The 21,895-nt window shown below is 35.6% G+C and overlaps 1 protein-coding gene across 1 annotated transcript; it reads left to right on the forward strand.

Moving 5' to 3' along the window:
- Nucleotides 1-9,604: 9,604 nt before the first annotated feature.
- LOC138316600 (uncharacterized) lies at nt 9,605-11,035 on the forward strand. Its single transcript, XM_069258277.1, has one exon. The coding sequence runs from the start codon at nt 9,605-9,607 to the stop codon at nt 11,033-11,035; it is 1,431 nt and encodes a 476-aa protein (XP_069114378.1).
- Nucleotides 11,036-21,895: the final 10,860 nt, after the last annotated feature.

Here is a 21,895-nt window from a genome sequence, read left to right on the forward strand (position 1 = left end):
GTAATTTTGAGGACTACGGCCGAAAAATCTTACATAATGAAACGAACTGCTTCCTCGTCTCTACTTGAGGGTTTCTCACTCAAGTCTAAAATACTGGGTTGTGATCACAGATCATCTGATTAACCAATTATCGGAAAGAATAACTCAACGTCTCAATACAAGTTCATACATATAATTCTGATTCTGCAGATATAGTGTCACAATGTGTAATCACACTCTCTATCACTCTAATTTACTGTATAATTAGAGGTTATAAATGATAGCGAGTAGAAATGTACAATTATCTAAATTGATAATTAAACTCCCTGTTATAATATATGACTTGTCTTTTTATAAAGAAACAATAAAATGATAACTAAAATGTAATAGCAACAATCGCGACAACAGAATAAAGATAATAGTAACTCTGTATATTTACATGTAGTTAGTAGTTTATAAAAAATGATCAATATGCATCAGTTTCTCTATTACAAGATTTCAACCCAAATATCTTGTAATAGATATACAAGAGAACTCTAGTCTCTTGTATTAACACATGTAATTATCTACAATTATTTATGGAAATTGAGCAATGCATCAATTTCCCTATTACAAGATTCACAATTCCAAATATCTTGTAATAGAAATACTCAAGGCTTTTAAACCACTGTGTTTGTTATGAACACAACTATTTAAAGAAATTGATCAAGTAATCAATTTCACTATTACAAGATTAACTATACTTTGTAATAGAAATACAAGAGTACGCTAGACTCTTGTATTATCATATACAAATATTATAGAATTAAGAATAGTTTATAGAAATTTATCAAGTAGATCTAATAATCAATTTCACTATTAGATCTACAAGATTAACTATATCTTGCAATAGAAATACAAGAGTACACTAGACTCTTGTAGATAATATCTATTATCCTAAGTACAAACTATTTATGGGAATTGATCAAGTCATCAATTCCTCTCTTACAATATTCAGCTCTAAATATCTTGTAATAATCCCTATTGAACAATAGACGATTTGTATATAAGTTATGCCAACTTTCCTAAAATCGATATAAGGGAGATAACTCCTGTAGGCCTAGCTTACTAATGTGTCATGATGAGCAAGAATAGGTATCCGATGCCGGGAGGAGACGTTAAAAATCACAATATTTCCATTCTACTTTCAGTTTCCCGTTTAATCTATGTTAAACCAGATGGGCAATATCTGGCTATGAACTCCATTCTGGTCAAGCGTATGAATATTTGACGTTTCCGCCGCGTCTTTTTAAAAGTGGTTTTAAAGTTGTGCGGTCTGTGAAATCTAATGGTATTATCGTGTTGACAAAATAGCATGTAGGCCTATTATAAAATATTATCGCATAATTTTCATTTGTTCGCTTGTTTCAAACCGTTTTGTGTTGAACTATATTCAGAATCTGATGCTATGGCTGTTCCATTTATTGAACTTGGTGACGTCAACACTAGCGCAAGCGGGAAATTCAAAAGATATACATGTATAGTTTTGAATTTGAATGATTGTAATGGAAATATAAGAAATAAACCGTTACCAGATTGGACATACAGTTGATATGAAGCCCATCCGTCCGAAAGATAAATATTCATGGCGCCCGTTAGGGCGCCATTCTATCTATCTTCCTTCCGGATGGGCTTCATATCAACTGTATGTCCAATCTGGTAACAGTTTATTGCTTAAGTAATCGCTCCGCCTTATATACCCCTCGGGCGTCCATATTTCCTTATATATATAGAAAAAGTGGAGGCAAAGTGTAGGCCCTCCAGACTGTTTACAACAATTGTCGACGTCACAATATAGTGCCAAAAATGAAAGCACAAAGAAAAGGTTATACATAACATAAAACAACTGTTTATCGACTGAAAAATGCTCTATAAATACACAAAATATAGTTACAAGTCTCTGATTCCGTTTCCGAGCCGTATTTAAAAATGTACTTGGCACAAAAACCAACCGGAACGTCAGCGTCAACAGTTTCACCGTGAAAGCAGTACAACTGCTCGGACCGAATATGTCTTGAAATCGACCGTTGTACGCCACAAGTACGTAGTAAACACATACATTTTGATGAATAGTATTATTATTGTCTTAACGATCACTGAATTAAATCATAAGATTGATCATGGAGCTTACATAGACAAAATACCTAAATCAAATTCTGACCGCCTGCTTAGTCACAATCCAATATGGCGGCTATCGTAGCCAGTGACACACTACTTGCCAACAAACTGTTTCACATACAATCTAATATCACATACATTTACCATCTGATAATATGGTCAGTTAGATAAAAACATTGCCATTTGCCATGTACTGCTAATAATATACAATCCAACCGTTATTACACGTTTATTCCATGTAAACACACCAGGGGTACAGTTCAGTAGCATAAACACACAACAGCTGATCGTCAGTCAGCTGATCTCAAATGAACATTCGTTTCAATAATATCGGGATAATAACCTTGAAGAGATAGAGAGAATGGAGCTGACCAGCTACATGAAAGCTTCCGTCAAAACTCGCTATACTAAGCTAAAACACCTGGCTATATACCCAAATTTAATAATATGCCATGAACAGCACGTGCTCAAGCTATATAGGTGAGCGGACTAGGTATCAAAAATAACAGCAAATCAAAATTTACATAAGTATGAACCGGAAATGGGATTCCCAATCGGGAAAATTCCCATAACAAATGGAGTCTCGATCACAACACACATGGTTTGTCACGCAGGACATAATAAAAACACCGAGCGTAAGTACGGATAAATCCAATACTTTCACATATCATATATACACGAATAAAAAAAAAAGGCCTTCGACACGGTCCCTCACCAACGTCTCCTCAATAAAGTAGGCGCATGTAACTTCTCAAGTCAACTAATCACTTGGATCTCAAACTTTCTTACAGGAAGGCATCAAAAAGTTACAGTTAACGAGGAAGATTCAGAGTGGACAAAGGTCACTGCTGGAATACCACAAGGTTCAGTGCTAGGACCACTTCTCTTTGTCGTCTTCATTAACGAGCTCCCAAATCTAGTAAACTCTGAGATATATCTTTTGCAGACGACACAAATATTTTCAAAATAATTTCCAAAGAAGAAGATAGCGAAAATCCTGCAAAGCGATTTGGACACCATGAGCAAATGGAGTGAATATTGGTTACTAAAAGTGCATCCGGACAAATGTAAACACATGCATATTGGAAAGTCTACAGATAAATCACTATTACAACTTAATGAATAAACGACTGCTAACTACAACAAGTGAGAAAGACATTGGAATAACTATAGTATCAGATTTAACCTATGAAAACTATATAAGCAACAAAGTAAAAAAAAAAAAAAACCAGTTCAGTGTTTGGTATGCTGCGTAGAACATTTCATTTTATGGACACAAGGTTATTTATACAATTATACAAATCACTTGTCAGGTCCTAGCTAGATTACGCAAGTACAATCTGGTATCCGTACGAAAACAAGGAAATCGACCTGATAGAAAGTGTTCAGCGACGTGCCACCAGATGCCTGGGTACATGATTGAGTTGTTCAAAAATGCTGTAACTGTATAAGCTTATATGTGGCTCCCAAACACAGAGCTAGAGGGAACTCAAAAAACCTCTATCCCCAACATTCAATATCAACATTGAGGAAAAACTATTTTACTGTACGAACTGTCAGAATTCGGAACTCTCTCCCAGAATCTGTTATATCATCAGCAAATATAACTGTTTCAGAAATAATTTAGACAAAATCTGGGAAACCAAGATCTACTCTATTAGTATAGAGCAGAGTTGTTATTATTATGAACTGTTTTAACAATGAAAGCAAGAACATCTTAAATTATCAACATTGAAATCTAACATTTCTTAAAAACTTAACTAACGAAACTATATAGAATATTACCTGCAATACTACATGTATATTATATATAATGTATGTATTTATTGTATGATTAACCATTTGTGAGTCCAGTGAAGAGGATCTCAATCCTATACTGAAAATAAACTTAACTGAACTTATTGCTTACACATTCAGTGTAAAAGATAATCAACTTCGATCATGAGATTCATGAAAGGGCCACTAGTTTATATTTCCAAGACAAAGATTTTAACGTTTCTTTAAAACAATTACAACATAATTAATAAGCGCCCAAAGTCAACACCGGGAAATATGAAGGTTTTTGTAAGGGAAGGTGATACAGTGGAGCAGTAGAAGGCAGCTACAACATCATTGCTGGACCGACTGGGAGCTCAAAGTGGGCCAGGATTGAAGGCTTGTTTCCCCAATAGTTGGGACTACATTACGTCCGGACATGGCTCTGTTATCGAACCAGTCCAGAACTATCATTGTAGCGGAGCTCACAGTAGAGCCGTGGGAAGAAAAGTGTGAAGAGACTCATGAAAGGAAGAACTTACAGTATGCGGATCTAATAGCAGACTGCAAAGAGAAAGGATGAAAGGCATGGCTGTTCGCAGTCGAGGTTGGATGCAGAGGGTTCCCTTCCCAGCTCATCGAACAGTCTTCTGCAACATGTAGGAGAACGGGGGAAGGCAATGTCATCAGGCTTGAGAATTGTTGAAGCTGTTGAGAAAGCGTCTTGCTGATTTAATATGGCATCATCGGGGCGACTTGGAATGGAAGTCAGGATCTATCGAGTAGTGGATTGGCCACCACTAAGTGACCATCCAATTAGAGGATGTCGTGGTTTAGGGTTGAAACATCTGAGGATAGTTGGCGACCATCTGACGACGATGGAGGCTGACAAGTTAGCACCATGGGGCAGAAAACCAGGCATTTGAACGACAAGGATGCCAGGAAGATTGTCAGAATAAATGTTAGTGAATTTTCATACACCACTATGAACATATAGAAAATGGTGTGGTGCTCCCTATTTTATGTACGCCGAGGAGTTAACGCCCTTCACCTGATGTTAAAAGGTAATTTAAGAACGCGCTTGAGTTTGAGCTTGGATAGAGTGACAGGAATCAAGAAATGAAACTTTTGTGTGTAGTGTGAGAATAGATACAGCGCGAGGACCGCTCAGTGTGTGAATCCTAAATAGTTACAGTAGTCAGCTGATGGTGACAGCGCGTCCAGTGTTATGTAGGCCGGTCTAGTATAGAACAGATTGTTGGTATAATGTTGTTTTGTATACTTGACATTCCTATTGTTTTGTTATTACGTCTCATTTAAAGTTAAATGTACTTCAACGTTCATGTTATCATTTCATAGTCAAGTTAACAAACATCTTCCAATATACCTAACGAAAGATCCCAAAAGAACTAAGTCAGGGATCAGGTGAGCGGAAGCGTCTTGGGACGTCGTCTGTTTTGTGTCCGCCCCATTTTCGATATTTATTAATCTTTTTCTCTGACAAAGATGATGCAGCATTTGATTAGCTGAATTCCAGGAAGACTGGTGATGGGTTTTTGCCTTATGCCTATATTAGGAAAAAAAATTAAATGAAGCATATAGGCAGACTATATTTTGATGACGGAACCTTGTGAAAGTTCATTAACATTTCAATGAAAATCAAATGAATCATTCTGTAAAATATCTGTATACATGTAAGTTGTGCAATATTTCCATGTCCAATATAGAATGGTTTATAAGAATTAAGTTCCATACACTTACTTCCTCTCTTTCTTGGATCAACACCTTTTGTCATCAAATCTGTGCTTCCTTGAATGCACGGCTTGCTTCATGGTATGCGGGAAGCAAATCATTTTAAATTAATAAAAACAACCACATAAATTTCTTAATAGTTATGATTTTATTGCCGGTATATTGCATAGTGTATATTCAAACTTTCCCTCAGAAAACAGGTACCCACAAAACAAGCCTAGTGGTTTCGCCTTTGAAATCTCCAATGGTTGACCAAGTTTCAACGCTGCAGCAAAAATGCGTTGCTGCAGCAGCATTGATGAAATATTCATCACCAGATGCTACTAAAGGTTATTTCGTTAAAAACTATAAAGAGGAACTTGGTTTTCTATCTCAATACTATTTCATATATATATCATAAACAATAAGTCATTGAAATACCATTAAAGCATTCTACAAATGAGTAAAGTGTACTACACTAGTTAAGAAAATAGACATTGTAAACTTGAAGATTTTTTAATCGGATTTCTGAATAATCAACTCTATGATCATGAGTTTTATGACAAAAAAAAGCGTTTCAATTTACTACAAATGCCAAACTTATTGATAAACCATAACTACTGAGTATAATTCTGTATCTGAAGTATGAGAATAAAGAATACATTGGTCAGGAAAACCCCAACTGTAACAGATATTCAACATACAGTGTACCTTGTAAGACTGTCCATTTATGAATGCAATATATGGTATACATGTATACCCAGATCAGTTATGAGGTTATTAATAAGAATAAGATACAAATTCTTGATTATTGCTGAATAGATACCACTATTTTAATAAAATTAGAAATTCTGTTGTAGCAATCAAAAGTGGGAATATAGACGTTTTGTTCGTATCACCCGAGATGCTAATTGGGCACAAAGTTAGTATGATAACACATCTGGTCGACCAAATTTGCACACTTGTTTTCGATGAGTGCCATTGCATTTCCGAATGGTAAGTTAGACCAAGGTATATATATTGTTTTGTGTTGAGGATGGAAACACAATGTGAGGTTCAACATGATCTGTGTCTGGTTAAATGTGAATGCAACAAGCCTAGTATTCAATTTAATTTCTATCTATCTTTTGTCCTACTAATAACAAATCTGGAAATACATATTAGTTCTTTGACTCTTTTTGTCACCTAAATGAACTCATCAGACAAACATACAAAAATGTACTCAACATATAATTATGTGCTTCCAACATCAAACATCTGTTATCTTGTCAAGGGTTTGGATTTCCGTCAAGATAATAGGAAAGTGGCAGACATAGTTAGCATATTTGCTTATGTCCCAATTCTACTTCTAACTGCTACTGCAACACCTAAAATCCAGAGTGACTTGTATGACTTACTAGCCCTTGGTGATGACACAGTGGTTATTTCTAAACTTCCTGATAGGTATTACTTTCTTACTTTCTTCATAAATCTTAAGATTTCAACACTTTATGCCTTATTCACCTGAACTTCTTAAAATTAAAAAACAAAACAAAAAACAAAATGGGTATGAACATTCTGCAGCTATATAATGATTATCATATAAGATGAAAGCGACGCACAGCATATGGGAACATTTCAACTGTGATTTCCATGCGTTTACAATGCAATAAGTTATATAATAATGATAATAAGAATGTAATGTACATACATATATAATGCTAATGTACCTTTTTCTTTGTTTGATTTTGTTTAAATAAATCCCATCGATAAACCAGGGTCAATTAAGGACAAAAATGAGCGTATAATAATAAACAAATAATAAACAACAACAAAAAGAAAAGGAGCTCATTTTAAGAGACAGATTATTCGGTCTACTGTTTTTCTGCACGGACTTTTGCACAGACATATTATTAATAGACGGAAGGAAAGATCCGTGGATACCCATGTGCAGCTTTATATATATTCATCATTTTATTAGCCCGAACGTTCTTCAGTTCGTTCGTTCATTGTTCTTTTCTACTTTTGGTCGTTCGTTAGATATTTCTTTTGTAAATGCGTTCGTTCGTTCCTTCGATTGTTCGTTCGTTCATTCAATCGTATCAAAGTTAAAACAAAGACCCTTGGTTAAAATATCATTAATTTCTTTCAGAAATATTTTATCATCAATATAAATATAAAGAAAATTACAAAATATTGTTAAAAGAATGAGACAACAGGCGCAATGTCTATATCAGTCTTCTTCTACTACTTCCGGTTAGGCTTGGTAGAAAGATATTATGTATCAATTGATTGTTTCTACAGAAATTATATATCATAACATATAAAGTATCTAATTCATTATGGATTAATGAGTATTAGATATTCATCATGAAATTAAATAGAATATGTGATATGATTATAGATAACTACTACTCAAAATTACCTATAAGTGAAGACACAACACATGTCCACCAAGTCTAAAATGAAAAGTTATAATTTATGTAATATATATATATAAACAACAATAACACAATCACACACATTCATTTGCACATTCATACTAGAATGTTTTAAGGTGTATTAAACATATCAAACTAGCCTTGCTATTGTGATAGAACGGGTTTCTATCATTGTTGCATTTATTTCTACAGTATGTATATTTGTTATTGCACTCTTCTAAGTCTTCACTTCAGTGATCTGTTTATGTATCTTTGACCCAGTTCAGGGAGACACCGTGAGAACAGGTCTTATCTATGGTGTGCTTGCTGTTTAGCAGTCACATTCATCAACCTAGTTGTCCTCATGGTCACCCCGATGCTGACCGCTGACTGCTGGCCGGAGTACACGTGTGGTACACGTGGGAGGTGTTTATCAGTCAGTTGAGCCTTGTCTGTATTTAAGCGGAAGTTATATTTAGTGTGTAGGTGGGTTGTTGTAGCAACGGTTTAACCTAAATATGGTGCTCTGTCCGGACTTTGACCAATCAGTGGTCACTTTGGGGTACTGGGTTGATGTGTCGTTATAAAAGGGGCTGCTTCTAAGGAAGCTTTGGGTCTTGACTAGGGAGAATGGGTTAGGGACAGAACCACGCCGTGCACTGTCAACAGTGCAACACTTGCGGGGTCTCTGAACTACCATTTGGGTTTATACTTAGAGCTACATGACTAACAAGGGTTTGTGTCGTTCTAGGGGATTGTCAGGGGCTTAGGGCTTAGACATCCATAGGAAACCTAGTTCGCAGTTAGTTATGTCTCTTAGAGTTGGGAACATTTGGTAGGTTGGTTGTCTCCCGTTAGGTGTTGTTGGACTGTGTTTGGGAACACGTGGTCTTGTTGTTCTGTAGCTATATAATTAGGGTTTTGCTTCATATAGGATAATTGTATACTTGTTTCTCTTACTGTAAGTTGTCTACATCAGGCACTATTGTAAATATATTCTTTATCAATTCTGTATTACTTGTCTTTTATATAATAAATAGTTATTTGTACCTGTATTTACCTAGTTGAGTTATTGGATTAGTGTCAGTGCTTCCGCTACATCCTAGAGATCGAACCTGTTGAGATACAGGCCTGTAATCTGTGGAGGAAACGGGATCCGGAGAGGATTTGTGACGACTGTGGACTCTGTTGTATACTAAAAATACTATACGATCACGATTTGGGACTTATACATATAACGGGAGCTACAGTCGGATCGCCCCTCCGGGTCTTTTGTGGAAAACCCTCACTATTACAGAATGGTGCGTGTGACCAGGATGTAGTTGTGTAAGTACTGATTACATTATCCAATTTCTCAAAACTTGTGATAACTATATAACTTAGTTGTTTTTGTAACATTTATTTACCAAGCGTTTATATAGTATGATTTAAACTTTATTTGTGACGTGGTAGGTGCTTTATCTCTAGAATATTCAAGGCCTCTAGTGATAGACAGTCTACTAGTGTTAAGGTTATATGTACGCTGTTTTTAGTTTTATTTGGATATTGTTGGGTGGCATATTGTTTAGGGGACTATTGTTATCATGGAGAAGGGTTTCTTGCATGATCAGGATAGTAATAATGAGGTATCGGGACTGGAAACCAGTTCATATGTACCTCTTGTACCTCCTAGTAGGGTTAGAAGAAAAGAGAGACACCCTGACACATTCGATGGTCAAAGCTGTGATTGGCAGGATTACATCGTTCATTTTGAACAGGTAGCTGCCTGGAACGGGTGGACAGACATAGAAAAGGCCCAACAGTTAAGTATAAGTTTAAAGGGAACAGCCCAGAAATTATTGAGTAACCTTACTGTTGGAGAGCTATCAGATTATCAGTCGATAAAACAATGTCTCACCCAAAGGTTCAATCCTAAAGAAAGGAGTGTGGCTCATAGATTTACTTTTAGGGAGCGTAAACAGGGTAAGGACGAAACTGCGTCTGATTTCGGGTATGATTTAAGGAGAACTGCCCTCCTAGCCTACCCTGAAATCCCGTACCATTACCTGGAATGTCAGGTGGTAGACCAGTTCGTTAACGGCCTACATAACTTTGAAATGCGAAAGAAAGTAATTTTCAGCCATCCTAGTACTTTGGATGAGGCTATTTCCTCTGCAGTCGAATATGAGGCTGTAACATGTAATTCCACCAAGAAACCTATAGAGTCTGAATCGGTATGTTCTATACAAACAAATAGTACTGTAGAACAAGTTCTTACAATGGACCAAATAAGTAACTTGTTAGATAAGAAATTGTCCAGTAAGAAGGGTAAGGATAAGAAGTTTAAAACCCACACTAAGAATTATGGGGAAAATATAGTACAAAAAGGTACTTGTTTATTTTGCAAAGAGGAAGGACATTATGTCCGAGAATGTAAAAGGTTACAAAACCTACAGAAACTAGAAGATAGAATTAGCCAGTTAGAAAAACTAACTAGGGCTGGGATCAGGGCCGAGACGTCAGCCTGTCCAAATACATTAAATACTATAGGTATTTCTAAGTCAGAGTTGGGGATTTGGGAGAAAACTGAAAGGAAACTAGAAAGGGAGGGAAAAGTATCGGGCCATGTTCCATTAGGGTTACAAAATGTACGTTCAGGCATAGGTTGTCTGTATGCAGAGGTGCAAGTACAACAGGTAACATGTGGAATGCTGATAGATACTGGGTCCCCGGTTTCTGTTCTATCCTTTGACGAGTTTATAAAGTTGGGGCTAGGTGTAGAGTCGCTACAGAGATTTGATACAAATCTCACCACAGCCGACGGGAACCAACTCGAAGTAAAGGGGTGTATTCCTTTAGTGTTTAAAATTGGACAATCTGTGTTCATACAGAACTTTGTAGTTTCAAAAGTTAAGAATTTGTCTGGGATACTGGGAATGGATTTCTTGTCAGCACATTGTAGTTCCATTCAATTAGAAAATGCCATTTTAGAGACAAATAAGGGGGATGTACAGCTAATCAGACAAAAATTTTGAGTGTAATAAAGTAATTCTCTCTGTTATGAGTATAGACCAGCAGGTTGAATCTAACGAGAGAGAAAATAAAACAGAGCCTGTAACTACAAGGGTAGTAGGTCAACAATCTACTATGGTAGATGACGAAATAACGTTTGAACTTCAGGTCGGCAATACTGAGAACATTGCTACTGATAAACGGGACAATGAGTTAGTAGAAGACTCTAGGGATGTTCAAGTATCAAACAAGGATGAAAATGAAGCTAGCCTAGCACACAAAGGTGTTACTTTGGTAAAGTTTATGGTTGCCATGGTAGCTATAGGGTTCATTTTGTTAGCTTTACTTGGAATGATTAGGTCAACTAACTTAAGTCCCATTTGTCCTGAAGATACTGCTAGTAAACACAAACCAGTCTGTTCAAGACTACTGATGATACTAGAAAAGGATGGCTTTTGTCAGACTGCTAAAGTAGTTAGAGCAAGTAAACCAAAGGTTTGGTATCCTCCGTAACTAGGGTGTATACTTGTAGGTTGTCTCGGAAATTGTACATGTTTATAATTAGGGAACGAGATAACTAAATTGTAAATAGTTATGCTGTAAACAATAACATGCGGGAAGGGGGTACCTACAAGTGTAACAATCAGAGCGACTGCAAACAGTTGCCAGTATTGAATTTAACTTTGTCTTAATTAGATTAATTAATTGTGTGCGTATAATCCAAACTAGTGTTAGGCTAGTGGGGTGAATCAATTATATTATAACTGAACTCCCATAGTATCTCTTGGGAGGGGGTCTATAGAAAGGGGGTCAGACCACTTCAGGGGGAGTGCTGTTATCTGATCGGCCAGGGTCAGATCTAGAGGAACTGGTGTATCGGTACCACGGATATCGGATTACCTGACTGGATCTAACTGACCAGTACTGGAGTTCCCTCCTGTGAGGATGAACACTCGTTTGTCCTGAAGTGACCTCACCACATACTTCAATGTCTAGACACAATGGACCTGCACGTGTATTCTGTGAAACGCACATATTTCAACAGACGTTATGGAAATCATCAAACGATGTCAGCTGTACAGACGACACGGGGACGTTACGTACCTCCGTGAGGGAGAAGAGGAACCAAAAGCCGAGTTGATGTTGGACCACATGTGAAATTAACAATATCCAGTGTTATTGAACTGTACTAAAAGTGAACTCTGACTGTATTTATTCTTTTTGGATAATGGATTAACTTCGAAACAGAAAAGACATTGCGAAACTTAAAGTGATAATGTGATTTTGTACATCTATTTCTATTGGATCTTACAGTGCCATAATTTTCAGCTATAAATTTTATATCACTTATTTTGCAGGTGTTTGTTTAGTAAACCAAGTATTGATACTACTGGTAGGTTTTTAAGAACTTTGGTTAAATTTAGGGTCATGGGAGAGCCAAACTTGACATAGCTCTGGATTTTGTTGATATTTTCGAGCTTAGTTGGTTGTCCATGTTTCTTATTCTTATACAGTTTATAGTGATTATATACATGTACATTGGTGCTTACATACATTGGGTACATGATGGAGGTCAGTACTGCCTGCTCTATTATGATACATTTGTGGATACTGATGTTGGAAGACTATACACATGTAATATACTCAGTCATTATTGGATAATAATACTAAAGGTTATATAGCTAGTTATCTTTAATTGAGCTTACGTCTATCATGGTTATAGAATGATTCTGTTTAGGTTGTGATGTTGTTACTATGGGTTGGGTGTAGTTGACACCATCCTAATTTCGAAACAATTGGTATGGTAGTGCTATATCTTCGGGCATATGTTTCCTGTGGAATGGTCGTTACTCAGGTCTAAGGTTACAGGGGTGTAAGAGTTGACCAGATATCTTGGTAAATCCTAAGTCAGAATAGATGTACGATGCAGGGATGCACATTACCTATAGGGGGTCATGTGGCATTTAAGGTTATTTTAGACAAAGGAAATTTGTTGTCAAATTGTACTTTGATCTTAGGGGGGAGGAGTGTGATAGAACGGGTTTCTATCATTGTTGCATTTATTTCTACAGTATGTATATTTGTTATTGCACTCTTCTAAGTCTTCACTTCAGTGATCTGTTTATGTATCTTTGACCCAGTTCAGGGAGACACCGTGAGAACAGGTCTTATCTATGGTGTGCTTGCTGTTTAGCAGTCACATTCATCAACCTAGTTGTCCTCATGGTCACCCCGATGCTGACCGCTGACTGCTGGCCGGAGTACACGTGTGGTACACGTGGGAGGTGTTTATCAGTCAGTTGAGCCTTGTCTGTATTTAAGCGGAAGTTATATTTAGTGTGTAGGTGGGTTGTTGTTAGCAACGGTTTAACCTAAATATGGTGCTCTGTCCGGACTTTGACCAATCAGTGGTCACTTTGGGGTACTGGGTTGATGTGTCGTTATAAAAGGGGCTGCTTCTAAGGAAGCTTTGGGTCTTGACTAGGGAGAATGGGTTAGGGACAGAACCACGCCGTGCACTGTCAACAGTGCAACACTTGCGGGGTCTCTGAACTACCATTTGGGTTTATACTTAGAGCTACATGACTAACAAGGGTTTGTGTCGTTCTAGGGGATTGTCAGGGGCTTAGGGCTTAGACATCCATAGGAAACCTAGTTCGCAGTTAGTTATGTCTCTTAGAGTTGGGAACATTTGGTAGGTTGGTTGTCTCCCGTTAGGTGTTGTTGGACTGTGTTTGGGAACACGTGGTCTTGTTGTTCTGTAGCTATATAATTAGGGTTTTGCTTCATATAGGATAATTGTATACTTGTTTCTCTTACTGTAAGTTGTCTACATCAGGCACTATTGTAAATATATTCTTTATCAATTCTGTATTACTTGTCTTTTATATAATAAATAGTTATTTGTACCTGTATTTACCTAGTTGAGTTATTGGATTAGTGTCAGTGCTTCCGCTACATCCTAGAGATCGAACCTGTTGAGATACAGGCCTGTAATCTGTGGAGGAAACGGGATCCGGAGAGGATTTGTGACGACTGTGGACTCTGTTGTATACTAAAAATACTATACGATCACGATTTGGGACTTATACATATAACGGGAGCTACAGTCGGATCGCCCCTCCGGGTCTTTTGTGGAAAACCCTCACTATTACACTATAATAGTTAAGCAAATTCAATTAATTGTTTTACTACTAAAGGCAGTATTAAATATAATGTCTTATTTGTACTTAGAAAAACGTGTTTAGGATTTAATATATAAGTTTACATGATATAAAATTGAATTATTGAAATGATCAGGAGCATTAAGGATGACACACACTAATCAATGAAGATTTATATAACATAACTAGTTGTAGATAGATAGAATATGGTGCCTAGGTTTTGAATGCATGGGGCATTAGAAGAAAAAAATGCACTAAATCTTCACTAGGAGCACCACATACACAATATGGATTATCAATAAGGTGATCAAAATATTTATCATAATTAAAGTCACTTTTAAATTTCTAAGCTGGCATACAATTACATCAAGTTGTCTGGGAGCAGAATTAATGAATAGAAATAGTTGTATCATTAGTAGTCTTTAACTATAAACATTTAAAAGAAGAAATTGAGATAGAGTCTCTAGGAGAAATATCAAGTGAATTCCACATAGCCATAGTTGAAGGAAAAAAACTTTTCATGTAGCTACAAGTTCATGACAGTGGTATATTAAATACTCTGTTATTTCTAAAATTGTATATATTGTTTACATTTAAATATGGTTGTAGAATATTGGAGAGATAAAGTGGAGTAAAGTTATTAATGATTTTTAACATCAAAATAAGTTTATGATTCTGTCTTCTTTTACCTAAAGGTTCTAGTTCAGTTTCATTATATAAGATATGGTGAGAGGTACCTCTTCTGAGTCCTTTTATTATACGCATGGCTTCCAGTTTAATAGATTCAAGAAGATCAGATTCGGTTCGAGTGTAATAGTCTCAAACTACATCAGCATATTCTAATATTGGTCTAAATGTATGAAGTATATAAAGTTTTCAAAGTTTTCCTATCAACTAATGTTTTTAAAACGCGAAGTAAACTTAATCTAGAGTTAGCTTTTTGATACAATATGGTCCGCCTATGTTCCTTTACATGAACTTTACTCCATTGTATCTCATATATTCTACAACCATATTTAAATGTTAACAATATGTACAATATCTACATGTAAATTTTTTTCCTTCAACTATGGCTATGTGGAATTCATTTGATATTTCTCTTTCATTTGGTCCAGCTGGTTTGCTGTTATGATTATTAAAAATGTTAAGTTGATCATATACCTTGTTCAGTTATTGTAATATCAGATAGTTCAGCATGAGACAGGGGAGGTAAGTCGGGCAGATTAGAGTCAGTAATATCACAGGCAATACTAGTAAAATGTGTATTCAATGCTTCAGCTTTATCCAGACGATAGATAAGAATTTCATTATCATTTTTTTAAAGATGCTCCACCGCCGACAGAGCATAAATGATATTCATCATTTGAACAATAATTGGTGTTTAATCGTGTATATATATGTCTAATTAACACAAAGATTAATATAAAATAATTTATTTCGCCTTTAATGCATGCGCAATCAGTACTTCATTCCATATAGGATATCATCCTCGATATTCCAGGGATTCCGATCACTTACGATCTCTACACCCCTGGACTATCTCATAGTAAAACTGGAGGCAACAGAATAGAACATGTAATTTAGTCATTTGATGTACATCAAAAGAGCCGTATAAAGGTACACTGTGGTTGACTGTGTGGCTTTGATGTTAGGCGTCGCTCTCTCTGTAGTCTTCAAAGGAAATCTTTGCTAGTCTGTGATTGGTCAAATGATTTCCGCTGAGCTGCCTTCATTTTCACTCTGAGATAGTCCATGGCTGTAGAGATCGTAAGTGATCGGAACCCCTAGAGCATCGAGGATGATAGGATATAATTAATTATATTTCATGTTTTTAACTTGAAGTAAAATTAGAAGCTCAAATTTTGCAATGGTGGTAATGGTAGAAAGTAAGTAACTTTTATAACGGAAGAAAAATACTAAATCGTCCGCTCCTGTTTCTGATAGTGAAAAATTACCATTTGTCAGAGGTGGAGCATCTTTAAAGTAAATGATTTCTTGCTATTATTAGTAATTTCCCCTATATTTTTGGTAATTTGTCACCATTTTCTAGGATTAGTAGACTTATCAGCAAGAGAGCTCTGGTTTTTTTTTCCATGTAATTATCCTTAGTTTGCCTAATCAAATCAATAACTTCATTCTGAAAGTTTCGAAATTTGGCCCAGTCCTGTTCCCATATTTTTTCGTTTAGCAAATCGATTTAACCTGTTCTTTTGTCTCAATTTATCGATGTAACCTGTTCTTTTGTCTCAATTTATCGATGTAACCTGTTCTTTTGTCTCAATTTATCGATGTAACCTGTTCTTTTGTCTCAATTTATGTCTTATTTCACCAGTCATCCACGGTTTATCATTATGATGTACAGTAACTGTTTTATGTGGGATATGTGTACTAGTAGTAGTGTTTATTTTCTCTAAGACTACAGAATATAAATCATTCATATTATCATTGTCATTAAATATGGTATCCCAATCAACGTTAAGTAACTCATTATTAATATTATCCAAATTTGTTTCATTAAAATTGAAGACATCTTTTTGTATGGTTTGCTTTTTAAAGTTTTAAAACAGATAATATCTAGGATTGGCCAGTGATATCAACAGAGGAGTGAAAGTACTACTGTTGAATTAGAGATATTCACATTTTTGTTTATAAAAACATTTATCAATGTAGCAGTGTTAAAATTTCACTAATATCATTTTCTGTATGGAAATCCAGTGTTTTGATCGTGATCAAATTCACGGAAATTTCACAAATACATAGCTCTGTGTTACTTTACACTATTTCTAGTAGCGCTGCCCTGGGCTGGGGGGGGGGGGGGTGGGCTTAGATGCTCCCCAACCCCTCACCTGAGATTCCACAGGTATACATGTGCAGTACCTTTTATTATGCGTATACAAGTTTCTCCTACCAGCGGGACTGTTTCACATGACTACCATGCCATGTAATATAGCCTCGCGACGTCACGGTGGTAACACAAATTGCTGTTTCGGTAAAATTTGGAGCATATTTTTATGTGTATGAAGTATATTGACTCGCTGTATACGCTAAACCTGCCATACTTCAGTGGCGTATCATTGCTGTTGATCAAGACTCAAGACGGAATTATTAGTAACCATATGACCCTTCAACTCACCAGTATGCTAATGGAATTTTGGACACGGGTCGCTAGTAGTTTGGTAAATTGACAGAAGTTGACGATATTTTCACGATTACTCCGGTTGTATACAAGTGCTGGCAAAGAATCTCTGTGGTTGGTTTCAGCTATTTGTAAATAGAACGATGGCTGTTGGAATCAAAGTACTGAAAGTACTCATAGTCAGGCATGCCTAGCGATATAGGTCATATATACACGTAGCATTAATAGGTAATGTACTACGGTAATACTTTTAATTTCCTCATGCTTTTATCAATGTAGTCAGACAAGTCAACAAAATTATTCAATAGTGTTCTTTTCACATTTGATTATCTTATACTAAAACAATATGCCGAGTGTTAATAAAATATCTTTGATATCATTCAATATCAAATACGGGGTACTGTTCATTTAATATCCTTTACAAATTAGAATTCCCATAGGCACAGTAATAGCTGATGGAGAATTAGAGATTTTCATTGCTGTTTTTATCAGGTCATGTGGTTGTCAAAATTTGTGACAATAACGGTTAACTTCTTGTATCAATCACACAATGTTTCATTATATATTGTAGCATTTACTGCAGTTGTGATAGAGGTAACTTTATGGAATGTACATGCAAGTATTTAATGAACAATTAACACTATTATTTACACTTATAGTTTTATTACAAAATTTGAAAAAGATACTGTATTGTCGTGGAACATTTAAGCAGATTATCATCATGAAACACATTTGTATAATGTAATACAAAATGAATTTTAAGATTTCACTGTTATTGCTGAATCATCTTGCGATGAAATAAAATCATTAAAGCTTAGAAAAAAGTTCAACATACATTTTGTTATCATGTCAGTGAGGCTATTTTACATGTTCATTGGAATGTTATTGCCAACACATTGCTAGTTATGTTAAATTGAGGTAACAATTGCAAATAAAAAAAGATCTGTAAATTCCTACAGCTCAAGAGAGTGCGGTGATGCAAAAACTGGGTATGTTCCAGCTTTTTGAGAACAATGAAAATTTTTAAAAATGTATATTTTTTCTGCCATTCAACAGAAGTTATTATCCAGTGATTAATATATGTTTTACTTGTAATTTTACAAATTGAAAATAACACAAAAATCTTATTTTGCATAAGGAAACCATATCTGTTTAACTGTAAAATTCTATTAAATGTTAAACATAACAATGCATCTCTGATATACTAGTTACTACACATGCAGTATCCATTTTAAATCATCTATCGATTTCAACACTGATATTATCTATTATAAATCATGTACTGACTTCAATACTTGTAGTATCCAACATCTAATGATTTCTACTCATTATTTGTCAAACATAAATCATCTACTGATTGATTTCAACACTTTCTTCTATTAACTTCTATACTAACATAAATCATCTACTGATTTCTACACTAGAAGTATCCATCATAAATCATCTACTGATTTCTACACTAGAAGTATCCATCATAAATCATCTACTGATTTCTACACATTAAGAATCCATCATAAATCATCTACTGATTTCTACACATAAATTGTCCACAATAAATCATCTACTGATTTCTTCACATTAAGTATCAATCATAAACCATCTACTGATTTCTACACTAGAAGTATCCATCATAAATCATCTTCTGATTTCTACACATAAATTGACCATAATAAATCATCTACTTATTCTACACTAGAAGTATCCATAATAAATCATCTACTGATTCATCCTAGATGTCAATTCTTATTGTTTTTCACAATATTTAGGAAAGTAGGTCACACTGATCTAATTTTACAAAATTCATGTTCGGTATGTTTTGGTCATCCCAGATATCAATTCTTATTGTTCTATAACAATATATAGAAAATTAGGTCACACTGACCTAATTTTGCAAAATTCCCCTTCACCATCTATTGGTCACCCCAAATGTCAATTTTCATTGTCCTGTGGTAATTTTTAAAAAAGTAGGTCACACTGACCTAATTTTACAAAATTCATGTTCGTTGTGTTTTGGTCATCCCAGTTATCAATTCTTATTGTTCTATCACAATATGTAGAAAAGTAGGTCACACTGACCTAATTTTACAAAATTCATGTTCGGTGTGTTTTGGTCATCCCAGATATCAATTCTTATTGTTCTATCACATTATGTAGAAAAGTAGGTCACACTGACCTAATTTTACCAAATTCATGTTCGGTGTGTTTTGTTCATCCCAGATATCAATTCTTATTGTTCTATTACAATATGTAGAAAAGTAGGTCACACTGACCTAATTTTGAAAATTCAAAAATGCAAGATCAGTAAGTTTCGCACTCATCTCAGATATCAATTTCTTTGGTCCTATGATAATATTTAAATATTAAGTATTATTTAAATTTAATGTACTAACAATGACCATATTTTGTTTGTTGTTTCTCCTGAATGTCGTTTTTAGGTCACCTGAGACGAAGTCTCAGTTGACCTATTCTTGTCGTCTGTTGTCCGTCGTCGTGCGTCAAAATATTACAAGGAGTCAACTTATTTTAGGTGTATAGGTTCCATAATAATTGGATCAATATATAAATTGCCACAAGATGAATTTGCCCTTGCTTTCTCACCTTTCAGTGTGCTAGTTTCATATGGCGGCGGGGAGTTTATGTCTTAGATATTTTCTATTTTTTTTTGCACTTTGTTCTTTATTTATGCATCAGAACTCAGGTGACCGGTAAGGCCCTTGGGCCTCTTGTTATTGTTATGCGACAATTTCAGAAAAATAGGTCACACTCATGAGTCATGATTATAGACGTCTTTCTGTGTTATAACTATTTTATCTATTGATCATTCAAAGATTCAAAGTAATGTCAATCAAACCAAACATAAATTCATTACAGGTTTTACATTTAGAATTTTAAAATTTGTTAACATTTACTACACTTATGCTAAAAAATGTGCTAGGCCTCATGTTGTCTACAAAGTCTGAAAAAGACATTTGTCACCAACCAAATTTTATCAGCAACTTAAAGCTCCAGGAATGTTAAACTGGATAGGAACCAGTGTAAACAGGTACACCGGAATAAGTAAAACAATACACACAAGCATGTGCGTTTGTCACTTGGCCTCCAATGTAACAGTACACGAGGCGCATTAATCTGAAGCCGTTGTCTAAGCTATTCACAGGCTCCATTGACGGAACAGCGAAAACAATTACCAGTATATGGTTTTATTTCAGGGAGGGAAATTGATCAGCCATTTCTTATCTGAAAAAGCACGGATATTTGGCATATCTTTGATAAAGACAAATCAAAGAAAAAACAACTTCTACCTAAAACTTTCATTTTGATTTTCATACATTTTTCTTCCGCATTGAATGATGCTGACTATAAAATACAGCTTCGAAATCACTGAAAAGCCAGGGACTATCTTCAGCAGCGCATTGATTTCACTGAAGGTAGTAAAAGGCAGTGAAAGTATTTTTCTCAAATGGTCGCTATGCCTATAGTCAGGCATGCCTGACTAAAAATGAGGTAAGCAAAGATGAGTTGGGACATTTCAACACTAACTTCAAATGTAACATACCAATTTGAGAAAGTTACGTCTACACCAGGAACTTCATTGATAGATCGATGACAGTAAGCATCCGAGACTATTCGACGTGATAAAGAATTAATTTGTTTACACATTTGTCTTTTCTTTAGTTCGGTAGGGGGTAGGAGGTATACATATGAGTGTGTTCTGGTCAGGCCCGAAGTGGGTAAAGGGGCATATCAATATACATGTAAGTCGATAATTGACTAGAAATTGAGGCGGAGGTTTACTATCATTTAATTGTGAATTTTCAAGCACCATTATTTTATTTCTAATTTCCTTTCCGTTGGACTTTTCGAAATACGCAAATGTAGTACCGATTCTCCTAATACACTGTATACCGTAACACCATTTATTTACCACGCCATTTGTAACAATAATATGCGTAACAGTTTACTATGGTGGCTGATTACGACCATCTCGTGTTGTCGTGTTGTCGCCTTGTCGAGTTTCGACAACCCTAGATTCAACAGTTAAAATATCGACTTGTCGCGTTTACAACACGACAAGAAAACAAGTCGAAAAAACACGCTAATTAGCGCGTACAGAATCTCGTGTTGTCGCGGTAAAATGTCGCTTTGTCGTGTTGTCGAGTTGTCGCTTTGTTGTGTTGTCGTGTTGTCGTGTTGTCGACTTGTTGCCTTCCTGTTTCACATATGCAAATCATAGGAAATAGCATGAAATTTACAAATGAATATTGACTCGGTGTTTCTAAAAATGGACACATCGAGTCGATATGCTATGTATTGAACGTCACGTGACCATGTATTGTGGAAAATATTAATAGACGTATCAACCTATCTAAGATGGCGGCTTAGGTCAAAGGTCATAGGGGGGGAAATCTCGCAATGAAAACGTAAAGAGTGCCCTCATCGCTTCGGATGAGACGTTGTTGTTTGTTATTGTGCTCCCCGTTTCTTATTTCACCGTGAACCAAGTTTGATGTTGCTTATCATACTTTAATTATGGAGCTATATTTCAAACAGGAAAATGAATAATACAAGATATGACGCTAAGT

This window comes from Argopecten irradians, chromosome 2 (assembly GCF_041381155.1).
Source record: "Argopecten irradians isolate NY chromosome 2, Ai_NY, whole genome shotgun sequence".
Lineage (NCBI taxonomy): Eukaryota > Metazoa > Mollusca > Bivalvia > Pectinida > Pectinidae > Argopecten > Argopecten irradians.